Below are 17,583 nucleotides of genomic sequence, written 5' to 3'. Positions count from 1 at the left end.
CCAGAATACTGGAGTGGGTAGGCTTTCCTTTTTCCAACCCAGGGATCGAACCCAGGCCTCCCACATTGCGGGCTGATTCTTTACCAGCTGAGCCACAAGGGAAGCCCAAGAATACTGGAGTGGGTAGCCTGTCCCTTCTCCATAAGATCTTCCTGACCCAGGAATCCAACTGGGGTCTCCTCCATTGCAGGTGGATTCTTTACCAACTGAACTATCAGGGAAGACTACTGGAATGGGTTGCCATTTACAAACTCTTAAGACCCACTTTACAGACGCGAGCACTGAGGCCACCTAGACACAAGAGGCCGATCCGATGGGGGACTTGAGCTAGGTCTTCCAGCTCCTTCCTGCGCCACGCGGGAGGGTGGTCCAGGCCCGCAGGTGTCTCTGGGCGCTCACCCAAACTCGTTAACGAGCCGCCTCATTAGTGCATCTGGCTTAATTGGGGCCGGGCCTGGGCTTGTTTATCCGAGGGCGGCTCTAGGGCCTCACCAGCGACCCTGGGGACCGGGACCCAGATAAACAAGTCGTCGTGGGCGCGGCGGGAGACGTGAAAGAGACGCTTCTTCTCCCTGACCTTGCCAGGCTGCTGCGGATCCGAGAGAGAGGTGGGCCCGGTCCTGCGAAGAGTCAAATCCAGACTCGCCCCTCATTGGCTACAGCAGCTTGGCAAGCCCTTTCCCCTTTCCCAGAGCGTCCTCTGCCTCATCAGAAAGATTGGGGCAGTGACCACTCCCCCCTATCCCCCGGGAGAATATCACCCACTTCGGGCAGGTCCCCAGCTCCTACTGCACCTAGGCCTGTGCCAGGGGCTTCTTGGACACTGAGCTCAATGCTCTGCAGCAGTTAATACTACCGTTTCCCCATTTTACAGACACGCAAACTGAGGGCCTAGTTCCTTCATCACAGCCCCACCCTCAAAATCTGAGCTCAGGACCAGGGCCACAGCTGGACCAGCTCCTTTGCTTCTGTTTTTTGTGCCTGTGAGCCCAACTAAACCTAATTCTGAGACTTCACCCAGAGATGGCACCAGGTGATTTCCCAGAGCATCCTAGGTGTGGGGTGGGGGGGAGGGGTAGAGGAACTGGGGGATCCCCGGGAGGGAATCTGGGACTGGGTCTGTTCTGGATGGGGGGTACCACAGAACCACCCAGTGCCATGTGCAACAGCGGGGGCTGTGGAGCTGGGCAACCTGGGTTCAAATACCAGCTCTGCCAGTCCCAGATGTGTGATTCAGGGCACTTAACCTCTCTGGACCTCAACTGCCCCATCTGTAAAATGAGATAATACGAGTACCCACCTCATAGGAATATTGGAAGGATTAAATTAATTCCTGTAATGTGCTTAAGCCAGTGTCTGGCATGAGTGAAGGAGACTCAAGTGTTGGCTATTACTAGGACACTGAGACTGTATAGGCCTGAACCCGACCTGTGTAAACCCGGGAGTGGGTGGGAGGTGGCATCCAGCGCATATGGGGTGAGCACAGGGACCTGCCTGAGCTGGCTCTCCTGGCGACCTCCCGGCCCTGCCCCAGTGGCCTCATCCACTTGGCACCAGGTTGCCTGCCATCTCCCAGTGCTGTCCACCCTGCTGGCGACCTTGGCCCGCAGTAGGGGGCCATGCGGAAGTGGAGCTCAGCGAGATCTGTTTCAGTGACTTAATGTTTCCTGCAGAAGTGGACAGGCCTGCAGCCAGGCCTTTGGGGCTGACCTGGGGGCATGAGGTGGGAGGAGGCAGGAGGAACTGGCGCCAGCAGAGCCCTTGGACTGGAGTCCCCCCAGCATCCAGAACAGGGCCAGGGCCATGTGACTCCCGTGACAGCGCCCAGGGAGCTGTTCACCCAAAGCAGAGATGAGGGACAGGCTCGAGGTTACCCCCTTGCCCACCCTCCCCTCAATAAGCCAGAGCCAGCCTGGCCCCCTCCTGGCCCCCTTCCCCAACCAAGGGCGGGCCTGTGGCTCTCCCGTCCCTGAGGAGGCCCCCAGCCCCACTGGCCTTAGCTACAGGCCAAAGGACATCCCTTCCCATGCCTCCCACCATGACACGCACCTCCCCTTGCTCCGACCCCCAGGCCCTGCCCCGGCTCTTAGGTTGGGCTAAGCTGAGCCCTGGAGACCAGAAGCAGGAGGCTTCCAGGGGTCCCATCCCTTCCTCCCCACTCCCCACCTGACTATCATTGGCTGTTACTAGGACCATGGGGCAGCTGGGCCTCGGGCCTGCCTTCTAGGGGGTGTCCCCACTTCATACCATCTGACCCTCAGAACCCTTCCTGGTGCCCGCGGCCACATTCCCCCAAACCTCCTACTTGACCCCGCCCCACTTTAAGACAGCAGAAAACCTGGGGTCTCTGCTGGGGAGACTGAGCCCACGTGGGCGATAGGGCCTTCCTCAGATGCCTCTCCACTAGTCACGGCTGAACCTTCCCCTGCGGGAAGATGGCCCTGAGGCCCACGCCGCCTCCCTCCTCAGCCTCCTCCGCCGCCTCCCTCCTCAGCCTCCTCCTCGCTCCTCCAGTTTAAGTTCTCTGATTTTTATTGTTGTTGTTCTTTGGTCACTAAGTCATGTCTGACTCTTTCATGACCCCATGGACTATGGCCCACCAGGCTCCTCCGTCCATGGGAATTTTCAGGCAAGAAGACTGGAGTGGGTTGCCATTTCCTTCTCCAGGGGATCTTCCCAACCCAGGGATCAAACCTGCATCTCCTGCATCAACAGGCGGACTCTCTACCACGGAGCCACCAGGGAAGCCCAAGCTCCCAGACACAGCTCCTTAATTTCAGCCTCTTAGTGACCAAGGTGCTGAGCCGTATACATCCACCGTCATATTTGGTCCTCACAGCCTGGCTGTGCTATCGCTTTTCTTGCTTTAGCAAAGAAGAAATTGAGGCACAGAGAGGGTGAGAGACTTGCCCAAGGTCACACAGCTGGACAGCTCTACTTCCTCGAAGACCACGACAGGCCCTGTCCTCTCTGTTCCCACGCCCTTCCATGCTGGCTGGCGCTGTTCGCCCTCCTCACTCAAACATTTCAGGAAGGTGTCCTGTCTATGGCTGGCTGCTGTCTTCTCTGCCAGCCCCCTGCAGCCTGGCTCCTGGCCCCTCCCCACCTCTACCCATCCCCCTCCCAACAGAGGGGCTGCTCGGGGGACCTCTGGTTGCTGAGCGGTCTGGGGGCTCTCCCCTCGCAGACCGTTCAGCTGCACCTACAGGCTGACCGCTGACTGTCTGCATCCTGTCCAGCAGGGTGGCTTGGAGACCTGCTCTCCTCATCCTCCTGCTTCCCCGATCTCTTCTGCCTCCTTCCTCATCTCCTCAGGTGCAGCTCTCTGGGGGCCCCATCTGTCCCTTCTCTGTTCCAGCTCTGACTCTCCACCCCGGTCCAGGTACGTCCCCCAGAGAAGCCCTGCCGCCCCTGCCTGGAAGCCCACCCCAGCCTCCTGCCATCGGTGCGGCCTCCACAGCCCTGTTCTCAGCCTTTGGGAGCATCAGCTCAGACTCAGCGCTTTCCTAGCAAGGCTGGGGCCGGCAGGGCATCCAGAGAGAGCAGGGGCTGGAGCCGGGCCTCCATGGAGCCAGCAGCGGCGAAGCAGGCAGGCTCCTGTGGGGGCCATTTGCCAAGGCGCTTAGGATAATGTTGGCCGCTATTTAGGGTGCTGTAATATTCATGAAGGGAAGATTAGATATTTAAATTTATTCAGCAATAAATGCATCTCAGTGGGGGAGCATTCCTCATGCTAAACAAACAAGCAAGCAGGGGCTAATTAATTATTTACAGGAACACAAGGAGGGCTGTGGCCTGGGGGAGAGGAGGGCAGCTGTGCCCTGACAGAGGGCAGGGGACCCTGGCTAGCCCTGGGCCTGCCCCTCCGTCTCCCCCTCTCCTCCATCCCCCTCTGCGTCGTGTGGGTCTGGCCCCCTGCTCACCTCTTTCTGGCATTTCTCTTCCTAGAAATCTTGTCCACAAGCTTGCTGGTAGCTTTGGGCCAGTCACTTAACCTCTCTGAGCCTCAGAAAGTTTGGGGGGAGGTCTGAGGTTTGTGGAGAGGTGGCCAGAGGAGGGGAGACTAAGGGCCAGGATGATTCAGTAACGCGTCCGAGGTCTCAGTCACAGGATAGCAGATGCTCTGAGCGCTGCCCTGGCCCCACCTCTCCCCAACAGGGACGAAGGCTCATGGGGCAGAGCCGCTCTCAGCAGATGTGGGTGGTGAGGTCTTGTCCGGGCAGCCCTCCGCCCTGCCCTGCTCCGGGGCTCCTGTGGGTCCCCAGGGCAGGGGAGGGGGAGGACGGGGCCCGGGCAGCACCCTCCCAGGTGCCCAGTGTCAGAGCCTCTGAGATGAGCTCACTGGGGCTGTGTGGCTCAGGAGCAGACCTGGCCCCGTGAGACCCAAGGCCGCTTCCCCCAGCTGTCCCACCCCTCCGCCGGTCACTTCACCTCTGCGCCTCAGCTTCACCTGTACAAGGTCAGTAACAGCACCTCCCACTGCATTTGGCCTGAGGGTTCAATGCGAGACAGTACCAAAGTGTCCTGTGTGGGATCACGTGTCATCCCATTTTACAGACAGGGAGACCGAGGCACAGCTGTGGACTCCGTAGGCAAAAGACGCCTCTGTCCCAAATGCTCTCGGGGCCCCTTTGCCCAAGGGACAGGACACACTGCCAGTGGAGATGTCCCCCAGGAAGTCCTGGCAGGGAGAGGGCTGGGGAGGCAGAGGAGTGAGCTTGAGGCCCGAGGGGCCAGCGGAGGGGTGTACCTCTCAAGCCCTGGACGGCACCTGGGGGTGGGCCTTCTCCACCACTTCCCACTTAGACGTCTCACCTTGTAGAGCCCACCCACTCTGACCAGGCAGGTGTAGCCCATCCCAGCCCCCTGCACGGACGCCCACCACCTGGGCTGAAAGGAGCCAGAAGCCTGAGTCTCTGCACCCCCAGGCCCCTGACCTGCAGAGCACAGGCCCAGTCATAAGGTCTGGCCAAGTGACTCAGCCTGGGGCCTCGGACCCCCTTCTCTCCAGCCCTCCCTACTCTCTTCATCTCTGGCCTCAGTTTTCCTCGCAGGCTGAGATTTGGGAGCCTTGACCCCACGTGATTCCCCCATTGCCGAAACTGCCTCGGCTTCTGCCCACACTCTCCCGGTCAGTCACTCATTCAGTCAACAGACGCGTCCCAGCCCCGGCTTGGTGCTGGACTTGGGCTCAGCCCACTGTGGGGGGGAAGCAGAGCCCACCCTCGCCAGGCCCCACCCTCGAGATGCCAAGGTGGGCGGGTACCCCCGAGGGAAGACGGATGGACGACAGCTCGGCGATGTGATCTGAAATTCATTACGGGGTGAGATCAGCTCCTTAAATGGGGATTTGAAAACATTAGGGCTTCATTATGTACACAACGGCAGCGCCTCATTCATCATGCAAAAATCACTCCCGTTATTAAAAATCTCCGTGGCAGCTGCAGGCAGGGGCTTGGCAGCATCTTGCCCACGGTGGGGGTGAGGCATGGGCCCCACCATTCTCTCTGCCCCCAGGGAGGACGGGCCGAGGGATGGGGGTGGGGAATGTGGTTCAGCTCAAGGGACTTGGTGCTTCAGTTTCCTCATCTGCAAAATGGAGATGCTAAGGGTACGCGTGTCCAGGGTGCTGTGACGGGTACACGAGAGCCTACGGGGAGAGCTCGACCAGGCCCAGCATCCACGCAGGGAGCGCTGATAGCACCTCTGTCCTGCTCAACTGGGGCCTGTACTGGGGAGACCGTGTACCCCTCCTGCTCACGAAACCTCTCGTGGCTCCCACAAGTCCATGAAATAAAATCATCCACGCCGAGCAGAGCTGGGGCTCCCTCCAGCCTCCATCTCAGATGACACCCGGCCTCTGCATGCTCCCCCCCCACCTCTGGTGCATTGGACAGGGCGAGGTGGGCTCACCATGCCCGGTGTAAGGGAGGCAAAGCTCTTATATCACCACCCCCATGAAACAGCCAAAGGAAAGACTCCAGAGCCGGAGGGGCAAGGGAGCCGGGCAGGGGTGGGTTTCAGGTTGGTTTCAGGTTGGGAAGGTCCTTCCAAGGAGGTGGCATCTGAGCAGAGCCCTGGGTGATAGGCTTTGAGGGGAGGCCGGGGGAGGAGGGGTCCAGGCAGAGGGCTCAGCAGGGTGACAGGTGGAAGGGGTGAGCTGTACCCCCGCGAGCCACTGCAGTGGGAAGTTTCCAGCAAGGGAGGTGCATGGTCAAGATGGTCTCTGCTGTGCCGGTGGCCAGGAATGCCCTTCCCTTCTCCACCCAGCACAGCCCCCTGCCCTAGACAACTTCTGATCGCACCTGATGAGTCCACCCACTGGCCCCGGCCTGGCACAGAGACATGCTCAAGCGTGGCTGGGACTCACGTGGTGGTCCAATGGCTAAGACTCGGAGCTCCCAATATAGAAGGCCCGTGTTCAATCCCTGGTCAGGGAACTAGATGCCACGTGCTACAACAAAAAAATGGAAGATCCCGCGTGCCGCGACTAAGACCCGATGCAGCTAAGTGAATAAATAAATAATTATGAAAAAAGAAAAGATGGGCTGGTCGGGCCCCACCCAGCCTGGCCGGGAGAGGGTCTGCCCACTGTGCCAGGCCCCAGCCAGTTGGAGCAGAGCGGGGAGCAATCACGGATTAGCAGCGTGGGGTGATGGGAGATAGGGCTGGGCCCTGCGTGCGCGCGGTGGCAAGCGAAGCCAGGCAGAAGCCGAGGCCTGAATCCTGAGAGGCCTCGTTAATCCTCCCGGACCTGCCCGTCCACAGACAAAGGAGGGCGAGCAAGCGAGCAGGCGAGGGCGAGAGATGGCACGTGCCAGGGGAGAGAGATGGAGAGGAAACTAGAGCGAGACGGCAAGAGATAGACCGAGGGGACTAGGGGGGACTCAGACACAGAGAGAGGGTGGCAGGTGCCCCCCTCCCAGAGTTGTGGGTGCCCACGTGGAGAGAGGAGAGGGTGGGCCCCAGTGGTGGGTTCCGCCCTGTGCCACGACAGCTGGGCTGAGGGCACACGCCCCCGGGCACGCCAGTCCACCAGCAGGTCTGCACTGGGCACCTGCTTTTTGCCACCAGCAGGTCTGCACTGGGCAGCTGCTTTTTGCCGGGAGGGAGGCAGAGAGACAGACGCTTGTGCTAACCCCTTAGTGGGGGGGAGAGGCAGCTGATACTTAATCACACAAACGCAAGTCTGATTTCCAAGAGGGACAGGGTCTGCCGTGTCCCAGTGCTGGCAGGCCCCTCGGTGAATAGAGAAACAGAGCAGTGAGTGAGTGAGTGAGTGAGTGTGTGTGTGAGTGTGTGTGTGTGTGTGTGTTGGGGGACTGCTGGTTGGAGGGGCTGCCCTGACATGGGGATAACTAGGAGGGAAGGTGTGGTGGGAAGGCAGAGGAGCCCTCGGGCCTGGGAACAGCATGTGCAAAGGCCCTGTGCCTGGAGAGGGCTATGCCAGGAACCGAGCCACCCTGGCTTCTCCCTAGTGTGAGATGTCTGGGACCCTGCACTGCAAGGGACACACACATGGACTTGCGGTGTGGGCCCGGGGAACAGGGCTGGGCAGAGTCAACGGGCGGGAGGGCAGGGTGGCTGTACCCTCACAGGCCTGCCGGTGTAGGGGGCCCAGCTGACCTCTGGAAGGGAGGGCCCTTGGCAGGGGCCGTGTGTGTGGACGAAGCTCCAACCCGCCCTGCGCTCATCCTTGGGCCGGCCCTCGGGGCTCTGGCCAGGCGGACACAGAGATGGCGCTGCAAGTGGAGGAAGGTGGCCCTGAATTAATCTGTCACTAAAGCTTGGCCGTGGCAGGCGCAGTCATGATTTAGATGAATAATTGAAACGCTCCGATACATTTATTATCCCTTTAGTGCGAAAGTGGCAGAGAAAGACGAGGGGTAATTGAAAAAGAGCGCACAAATCTCCACGAGAAAGCCAGCTCCTTATCGCCGAGTAAACATTTCAGTCCTAATAAACAGGAGAGACACGCGTCAGGGCCCTGTCGATTCCCATCCTGATTTAGGGCCCGCCTCCCTTCTTACCATACAATAGCAGAGTGTCTTTTCAAAAAAATATTTTTTATCGAGCCAGTAAAAGGCTGTCCAGGAAGGAGGAGGGAGTAGGAGTGGGCCTGGCAGTCCCCACTGCAGACGCTGGGCCCTCTCCCTGGTGGGCCTTTCCATCCCTCTGTACCTGACAAACTCCTATGCAGCCTTTGGGGCCCAAGTCAAATGCCCTCTTTCTTGGAAGACTTCTACCAAAGTGGGTCTCTTTGAGGGCAGAGTCGAGTCCTGAGTCGGAGGGTCTGACACATGTGTCCTCCCCTGCCCCGCCCGCTCCCCCCAGAAAGAGCGCTGGGAGGCTGTGGGGAGTAGGGGCCCTTCGCTGTGTTGTCAGAACCACTGACCTTGGCCTCGGGGCCTGGTGAGGGCCCAACCCCAGAGGGAGGCAGGCCCAGGGCCCCTGGACCCTTGGGGTTAAGTCCTTTGGGCTCGAGCCGCCCCTGGGGGTTCCCACTGAGGTTTGGGGTGTCAGCCGACTCCCTCCCCAACATGCTTGCTGTAAACGCTTGGGTTTACTGCACCAAAGCCCTGCAGGCCGGCCCTGCCCCCCTTGAGGAGCCCCTTTCAGAGCTGATGGCTGCCCTGCCCCAGCAGGACCGGATGTGAACCCCGGGGCGGGGCTACTGGTCCCCAGTTCGAGGCGGCACCTGCACACAGGGGCCCAACTAACCACCCCAGAAAGGCTGATCTAGGGGCCTGGAACCCCCTGAACTCTATTCCTGGGGGGAAAGGAATAACAAACACCTGCACGTTGAAAGGAGAGCCACGCTCCGGGAACAGGCGCAAGGGGAGGTCAGCAAGGTGGGCTGGGGCCGGGGGGCGGGGCAGCCTGAACCCCTGCAGGGGGTACCTGGGGAGACCAGGTCTGGGCACTCAGATGGGGGGCCCCAGGCCTAGGCGGCCTCTGCTTGTGCCCTCCCCCTCCTGGCAGGTCGGGGGTTAAGGCTGGATGGATGGACCAGGGGCAAGGGAGGGCACAGGTGGCAGACATGAGCTCAGAGGACGTCCTGGGGGTCCGGGGCCCATTTCCATTTCCACCCCAGGCAGGCGCCAGGCCCCCACCAGCCCCCGCCTCGCCTCCCCCCAACCCCAGTCCCCTCCCCGCCACCTCCGCCTTGTTCCAATCACATTAGTGGAGTGACAGCCCAGCGAGCACTGGCGGCGGCTCCATAAATCTCGGCCGGCGTTAAAAGGCTGGACTCCGGGCCCACTTCCTCCTGGGTCCTGGCCCACCCCATCCGTCTCTGCGTCAGTCAGGCTGTGCTGGGGCCGGCTCCAGCCTCCCCTTGCCCTCAGTGCTGCAGGAAAGCGAGCGCGGGGGACCCCACCAGGCCTGGCAGCTCAGTCTGGCCAGAGCAGCTGCCCTTTGACCTCCCAGAGCGAGGTCCCCAGGCCACCTATGAGCCACTCTCCCTGCTCTGCAGGAAACCTCATCAGTAAGTCCTTTGCATGACCCGTAAGGCCATCCCTGACTTTATCTACAGTTCATTAGTTCATTCATCAACCATTCATTGAGCACTGACTGTATGCGCCAGACCACTTCTAAGTGCGAGCGAGCATCCTGCAGCTACTGTTCTCAATGGGGAGACAGACAACAAATAATGAACAGAACAGACAAGTGATACGTCACTTTAGGAGAGAGGTGCTCAGAGGAAAATAAAGACTAGAGAGGCGTGAGGGGCCCAGGGCATGTCGGGTGGGGCAGGGGTAAGGGCAACAGCTGCAATTCCAAGGTCGGAGTCGGCCTCACTAGAAGAGGGCCTGCGAGTAAACACTCGTAAGCGGTGAAGGGAACAGCTGTGACTGTCTGCAGAAAAGCATTTGGGGCCAGAGGCAAGAGCCAGTGCAAAGGCCCTGCAGCACACGTGGGCTGGCTGTGTTCCAGGAACTGCAGGGAGGTGGTGTGACTGGCATGGAGTGGGGAGGGCCAGGCAGTGTGGTGGGGAATCTGATCGGTGGCTGGAGACCTTGTGGGCCGTGGAAAGAAGGGAGGCGAGAGCCCCGGAAGAGTTTTGAGCAGAAGAGGGCTGATGACCTGACTTAGGTTACGAGTCCCACAGCTTTTGTAATCCTTTGTCTTCCTATGTGTGTGTGTGCTAAGTCGCTGCAGTTGTGTCTGACTCTTTGTGACCCCGTGGACTGTAGCCCGTCAGGCTCCTCTGTGCATGCGATTCTCCAGGCAAGAATACTGGAGTGGATTGGCATGCCCTCCTCCAGGGGATCTTCCCAACCCAGGGATTGAACCTGTGTCTCTGGCGGGTTCTTTATCACTAGCGCCACCTGGGAAGCTTGTCCTCCTAACTGAACGGCTAAAACGCCAGCTCCTCACATGGTCTCTGAGGCCCCTGCGTCCTCTCCCGTTTCCCCTCCCCCTGTCTGGGCTCTAACCATTCCCAACTTCAGTCTCCTTCACTCCAGGCTTCGCCTGTGCTGTTCCCTCTACCTAGCACACCCTTCCCACTGCTCTTCACTGCTTGCTATTTCCTACCCATCCCCCGGTCCCCACCCCATCCTCTGGGAACCTCCCTGGTCCCCACGCCTGGACAGGTAGGTGTGCCTCGTTGAGCCCCCTGCCCACATGGCACAGACCACCCTGCCGGGTGAAGCCCCCTCATCCTGTGAGGCCTCCAGGGTAGCAGTGACCTCCTGAGGGACAGCTGGAGGAGAAGCGGGAGAGGGAGGGAAAACATCTCCAACCACAAACAGACCCCCCCCCTGCACCCCCATCCTGCATCCTGGCCGGTCACCGACAGCTCTTAACGCTGCTCTTATTTATTCCTGACCTTCTATGCCCCTTTTATTTTCTCCCCCTTTTAAAACCTGGCCTGGACCCCGCCACTGCCGCCGTAAACACAGCCCCTGGGATTTATCCGACGGCGCATTAACCCCTGGCCCCTGGCTTACCAATCATCGGGCGGCCGGCACAGACAGCGGGCAGGCCAGCCCACGAGGGGCCGGGGGCTGGGGGCGCAGGGACTGTCCCCCCGGCCCTCCCCGCCAGCGCCAGTTGACCTGGCCCCGAATCCCTGGAGGCGGGGCCTGCTCTGACCTCAACGCCCTGCCCACCTGGCCCTGCTGCAACCCCTGTGAGATGGTGGGTCTCAGAACAGTGAACACACCTGCCTTCTCATGGGCTTTATGGATGCTGGAGCTCTCCCTGACTTGATGAGACCGTGTCCTGACGCAGAGCCACCCTGCGAGGCTGCAGGGCAGAGCGGAGACGCTCATTTCGCCCTCACAGGTGAGGAAACTTGCCCAGGGCCCGTGGGCATCAGGGGGCTGGGCTGGGGTTTTCCCACCACACCTGCGGTACTACGCCACTATGACCCAGGCCCAGTCCCTCTGAAACCTCAGGGGGCCTTCCAGCCCCCGGTTACAGACCAGGCAGCCTCTGTTCAGGGGGCAGGGACCTACCCCAGTCACCCAGCCATGCAGGAGCCAGGCCGGTCATTCAGGTGTCTGGCTTCGTCTACAGATACGGGAGGCCAGGCAAGGCTGACAGGGTGGGGCGCAGTAAAGAAGGGTGGAGTGGAGAGATGAGAGGGGTGCCCAGTGGGGAAGAGGGGGAAGTCTTGGGAAGGCACGGCAGCCAGCTGGGCCCGGAAGGTGTACAAGGGGGCCAGGAGGAGAGAGGCAGACCCCCCCCACCCAGCCCCACGCCCCGGCCCGCAGGAAGGGTCTACTCACCGCCGCCACCTCCGAGCAGGGAGCTGTTGGCTGCAAGAGAGAGAGACAAAGGCAGTCAGTGGGGATAGGCTGGGGGGGGCAGGCGGCTGTGTGGAGGGGTGATCGGGGGCTGCCAGCTGGGCCCGAGTGCCAGCCCAGGTCCCAGGCACAGGTTTTCTGAAGCAGAGGTGGATAACCAGGGGGTGCAGGGGGCTGGGGCTTCCTCTTCCTCTGAGGCTCCTAATGGGCCTGGAGTTTGTAGGGTGGGGGTGTTCGGGGGGCACCAGGGTCCGGAAGCAGCTGCGTGTGGGGCCTAGCTAGCAGGTGACCCTCGGCCACACGCATCCTTCCTTCCCCAGGGGTGCCCAGGGCCCAGCTGCCAGCGCGTTGCAGAGGGGCGGGGCTCACAGGCTGTGGGGGACACAGACCTGTGGTCACAGGGACCCCACTGGGAGAAGGGCTGCCCAGGGGATGAGCACGCGGGGTAAGAGCCATGAACCAGGGCAGAGAGCCTCGTGGACCACAGCGCCCACCCGTGAGGTCCAGGGCCCACCCCGGCTCAGTGCAGGGAGGGCCAGGGCCCTGGCACTGGAACCAGACGGAACAGATGGGTGACTTGAGCCACTGTGCTCTGTGCCTCAGTTTCCCTGTATGTAAAAAGGGGAGAACAGGCCACCTTACAGGCTCGGCGTGAAGGTCAAGGAAGAAACAGGGCTCTCCCCAGCTCCGCCAGCCTCCGGGCCCCCTCCCTTGACTGGAGCTGGACCGTCGTGGCCGCCCTGTCCGTCTCGCTCTGCCTGGCCGGCTGCCCACTCTGGCCTCCCCGTGGGAGCAGAGTGAAGCTGGCAGCCTCTCGGCTGGAATGTCAGGGCCGCGCAGGTCCGCACCCCTCCCAGCCCGGGCTCTGGCGTCTGACCACACAGCTGCCTGGGTATGAAGCACCGAGATCAGGGCTCATCAGGGTGAACACAGGCGAGTCGAGGCAGGTGCGTCCTGCAGGCCCAGGTGCTGCCAGCGGGGGCCGTGGACCCGCTGTGCCTCAGCCCCCTGGCCCCCCAAGTCCTCGGCTCTGACACCACTCCGGCCTCCCGGCCTCCCTTCCCAGGTCCTGTTGCAGCCCCTCTGGAGGGGGACACGCGGAACAGGGCTCGGGCCAGGAGTGGGGCCATTTCCAGGCCGGCCAGGCCACAGGCCCCTGTTTGGAGGCTGCTAAGTGGTGCTGGGTGGCTCTGAGTGGCTGGTCTCACAGAGCTGACAGCTCTTCGCTTGGGGAATAATTAATTCCACAGCCCGAAAACCCAGGGCTGCAAGTTGCCACGTTACTTGCAAGATTAATACAAGCAGCTAATTAAGATGGAGAGGCGAGGAGCGGCTGGGCGCTCCCAGAGCAGGGGTGGGGGGCCGCCGGGAACAGGGGGCGGTGCAGGCAGGCAGAGCAGGCGGGCGAGGCAGCAGGAGCCGGAGATGTACCACGGCGGACACCACGGCAGACGTACAGGCCGCGGGGCAGGGCTCACCACGGCTGGGGCTGTGGGCTCTGCCCCAGGAGCGCACGTGGCCAGTGACCGAGCGAGGGCTCCTTGCCAGGTAGACTTGTCCCATGTACTATCACAGCAAAGCCACAGGGGCTGTGCCATCGCTCCCATTTTACAGATAAGAAAAGCAAAGCCCAGAGGTTGAGCTGCACAATAGCAGGATCGGAACTGGGTCTGTCTGATGTCAAAGCCACAAAGTAGGTGGACCTCAAAGTCCAGAGGGAGGGCCCCCCTACCCGCCCCACCAGGACCGGGGCCTGCCTCCTCCACTTCCAGGCAGAGCACACAGTAGGCCCCCTGATGCAGTCTCGGCCCGCCCCCACTCCAGCAGGCTGGCTGCAGAGACTAGGGGTTGGATGTCTGGTCAGGTCTGCCCCGGAGCCCGCAGGGGAGGCCGGGGCATCTCAGGTGGGCACGGGTCCAGCCCCCCGGGCAGTCCTGGCGGCTGTCGGAAGCTGCCCTCCATGGCCCTTCCCCGCCTCCCCCCTTCACCTCTCTCTCTTAATTAACACCGGCTGCAAATGAGCTGGCTCGTGCTTGTGGAGGGCTGGATGCCAAATGGATTGTCAGCAAGCCTCAAAGGGGTGGGTGGGGAGAGGGCGCTGATCTGCGTTTCCGAAGGCCCCTTCTGAAGGAGATGCCAATGCTCACCTGCCCTGAGCCCCTAAAATCCCACTGCATGTGGCCCTGCCTGAGCGAGGGGACTGGGGTGAACTGGCCTGATGGCCACCAGGCCGGGGGCACCCAGGGGCTGAGGAGGGAGGTGCGCTGGGGCAGAGGCAGAGCTGGGGGAAGGGGGCACAGGTAGCCAGGTGGCATCACCTGCCACAGGTGGGAGAGCACAGGTGCGGCCCAGCACTGGGGGCTCAGACTCAAGCTGCATGGAGGACATGGGCCCCAGTTCAGCGGGCACCCCAGGAAGCTGGCCTGTAGAGTCCCCATCCCCCAGCCCACTGTGCCCTGCAGTCCCGTCGGGGCGGGGGGACTCGGGAGGGGCAGTAACCCAGGGGTCTAAACCCTGCCCCTGCCCTCTCTCCCCAGGGCCCCTCTCCCCAGGGGCCTGGATATCTGGTCATGGGGTGCCCAAGGCACTCAGAGCTGGGGAGACGACCTGGAGGCTTGAGGGGAACATGGGAAATGGGGAGCAGTGCCAAAGATACCACAGGCAGCCCCTGGGTGTGCTGCCCAGCCCCCCACCCAAAGCAGGGTGGTTCCAGGCCTTCCTGCTGCCCGGCCAAGGCTGGCCCTGACCACCTCACCTGGATGCTGGCCTGGAGTCTCCAGCACCTCCCCTTTCTGCTGCACCACCGCCCCCATGTTCCCCTCAGTTTGGTTTGAGGCTCTAAATCAAAACTGGTCATTAGCCCATTTTTCAGATGAGGAAACTGAGGCTCTTGGCCTGCCGGGTTGAATGGGGGAAAGGGGCTTGAACTAGGACGGCTGGTTGTCAGTGCCCATTTTCTTAACCCCTACACACTCCCTCTGTCTGAAAGGGCCTTCTTGCTGAGCCGGGTGGTGGGCGAGGGAGATGCGGACAAGCACTGGCTTTCCGGCCCAAGCCAGAGTCTATGACCCAGCCCTACCCAAAGGACTGAAACCTGCCCAACTAAGCGGGGTCACTGAGCTTGTGAGTGGCTGAGTGAGTGAGTGGGGCCCAGGCCTGGCCCTGAGGTCTGTGGGGGCTTGAGGCTTCTTCTGGCTTTGGGGGGGTGGGGGCGTAGGCTCCTAGGCCAGAGTGTGTGAGGTGCCTGGACCAGCGCCTGCCATCTGAGTCTGCTTGTTGGCACCCCCCTGCGGGGTGAGGTGGTCCAGCCCTGCCGCGGGCCCCGCCCGGAGATGTGCCGGTGCCATGCTCCGCTGGACACAGTTAACTGGCTCCGAGCCTCAGTGCTGCGTCTATGACCTTGGGGTGGAAATGAGGTCCACCCCGGTCACTGCCAAATCCTCTGTCCCCTGACAGCCGCCACCAGGCCGGGGTGCGCTGGGGGGGCCTCGCTCCCGCCCTTCCCTGCCCCCACGCTGCTGCTGAAAAGTCCCCTAACCCCATCGCCCGCTGCTCACCCCACACCTTCTCAGGCCCGGGGCATCTGGGGGGTGGCCCCTCCCTCAACCCCCAGGGCCTGCTGTCCAGTGTGGGGGCAGAGCCACTCCCCAGTTTGTGTCCAGTTCAGGGGCTGGCATGTGGCCACTGCCTGGTGAAAGGGAGAGGAGGGCCGGACCCGAAGGGCTTGGTCACATTACTGCGGGGGACTCCTCGGTCCCCCACCCCACCCCCCCCCGTCACTCTCTGCACAGAACATTTTAATTGGGTGCCAGCTGTGTGCCAGGGGCCACCGAGGGTGCACAAGTGGGGTGGGGAGGAGTGTGTAAACATCCCAATGAGGGAGGAAGATGGGGATGGGGGAGGGGGGCTTCACAGGGGAGGCGGCTCCACACCTTGGAGGGAAGGAGGGCACACAGGGAGGTGAGTTTGGGCATCTCCCTGGTCGGATGGGCAGCTGCAGAGTGCCTGTGCTGGGGAAGGGGACGGTAGGCTTAGCCTGGCTCTCCACAGGCCCAGGGAGGATCAAAGGGGCTGGAATGTGGTGGAACCAGGGCAGCAGCAGGACAGGGATGGGGGAGGGGCAATGGGGAAGAGGGAAGGGGGAGGGTGGGGGAGGGGGGAGGACGGGGAGGTGGGGGGGAGGGGAGGCAGGGGGAGAGGGAGGGTGGGGGGAGGATGGGGGAGCAGGGAGATGGGGAGGGGGAAGGGGAAGGATGGTGAGGGGGAGGGGGAAGAGGGGGAGGGGGAAGGTGGGGGGAGGATGGGGAAGGGGGAGGGGGAGACGGGGGAGGGGGAGGCAGGGGGAGGGGCCCAAGGACACCTCTTCCTCTTCTGGTTTTCCCCCACCCACCCACCCCCTCCTGCCCTGTGAGGGAGCACCTCAACAGAGAAGAGTAGCCCCCACTTTGAGGGCTCAGGAGAGGAGCAGGAGGCATGTGCCTGGGACTCCTAATTCTTTAGGGACCCTGAAAAGGTAATTTCCCTTAAAATCAGAAGAAAAGGGACTTCCCTGGTGGGCCAGTGGATAAGTCTCTGTGCTCCCAATGCAGGGACCCCAGGTTTGTCGAGGAAGTGAGATCTCACATGCTTGAACTAAGCCCATGCTCCGCAACTACTGAGCCTGCAGGCTCTAGAGCAACGAGAGCAACGTGCCAGAACGAAGACCCAGTGCAGCCAAAAGAGAAGAATCAGAAGAAAAAAGTGAACTTTTGGGTTGAAGAAAATGTTATATATAACATTACATATATAGGAAATATATACTATCAAATGTTAATACATTTGTCTTTATGCCAACAAAGTCATACAATCAACTTTTAATATTTTTATAGCGGAAGAGCCCCCAGTGGCAGAGGGCCTGGGCCTGGGGCCAGGTAAAGTCTGTACTCAAATGGGCTCATTTGATCCTGACCCTCTGTGGAGGATACGATTACTAACCCATTTTACAGATGAGTGAGCTGAACCCCGGAGAAGGAGCTGCTTACTATGCAAACCTGAAGACTCCTGAGTAAAGGTCCCCCAGATTCCTGGGTAAAGGTCCAAAAGATCCCTTTTGCTCTCAGGATCAAGAACTGGCCGCTCCCACACTCCACCCCAGGCCCATGACACCTTACCTGTCTCCTCTCCGCCCCTCCCCCTCACCATCTGTCTCTCACCCATCCTCCAGGTCCTCAAACATTCCCCATTTCCTCCAGCCCCAGGACCTTTGCAGAGGCTGTTCCCTCTGTCTGGAGGAGACCCTCCCCGAGAGCCAGGAGAGCCCCCAGCTCCCTGGGTCTGGAGCTGGTCTCCGGCTGCCCCCTCCCCACCCTCTCGTGGGCCGTGAATCACTGCCTCCAGCATCCTCACCTCCCCGGTAAGCGTCTACCTCGCCACCCCCATGTGTCTGGTTCATAGTGTGTCCCAGTGCTGAGCACAGAGACTGATACACAGCAGGCGCCCATTAACAATTTGCTGAACCAACCTGACAGGTTATGACTGTGCCAAGAGTCACTTGGCCAGGCTGCATGGGGTCCCCCACTCTCATCCACGGGCCCTGCAGAAGAGCCCACCCAGGGGGGCCCTAGGAGGAAGGACCGGTGGTGGGGGCTGTGCAGGCGGCAGGGCTGGTTCAAGGGCAGAGGCAGGAGCTGTGTAGGAGCTGCCCGGCTGGCTTTTTCCTGACGGGGACTAAATCCTCCAGCCCGCGGGAGGGCTGGGGGAGGAGGGGGGCACTGTGGGGGGCTGGGCCTTCACAGAGGAGACTCCGTGACCCAAGGAAAGCGCTGAGCAGGTTACTGGGCCAGGGAGA

At 61.4% G+C, this 17,583-nt stretch overlaps 1 protein-coding gene across 13 annotated transcripts in view; it reads right to left on the bottom strand.

The window, feature by feature from the left end:
* MACROD1 (mono-ADP ribosylhydrolase 1) overlaps positions 1 to 17,583 on the bottom strand; it is a 152,673-nt gene that overhangs the window by 2,901 nt on the left and 132,189 nt on the right. For 6 of the 13 annotated variants that reach the window (XR_014066320.1, XR_014066319.1, XR_014066321.1 and 3 more), the window contains exon 4: positions 11,739 to 11,768. The exons of the other annotated variants lie outside the window; for them this stretch is intronic. Coding sequence is in view for 3 of the 6 variants with exons in the window: in XM_081532742.1 (XP_081388868.1) it covers positions 11,739 to 11,768 (30 nt within the window). In the remaining 3 variants the exon portion in view is untranslated. The remainder of the gene's footprint in view (positions 1 to 11,738; positions 11,769 to 17,583) is intronic. 13 annotated transcript variants of the gene reach the window in all.

This window comes from Giraffa tippelskirchi, chromosome 10 (assembly GCF_054371585.1).
Source record: "Giraffa tippelskirchi isolate mGirTip1 chromosome 10, T2T-mGirTip1v1.2.pri, whole genome shotgun sequence".
Classification (NCBI taxonomy): Eukaryota; Metazoa; Chordata; class Mammalia; order Artiodactyla; family Giraffidae; genus Giraffa; species Giraffa tippelskirchi.
This window is presented reverse-complemented; position numbering and strand designations above follow the sequence as displayed.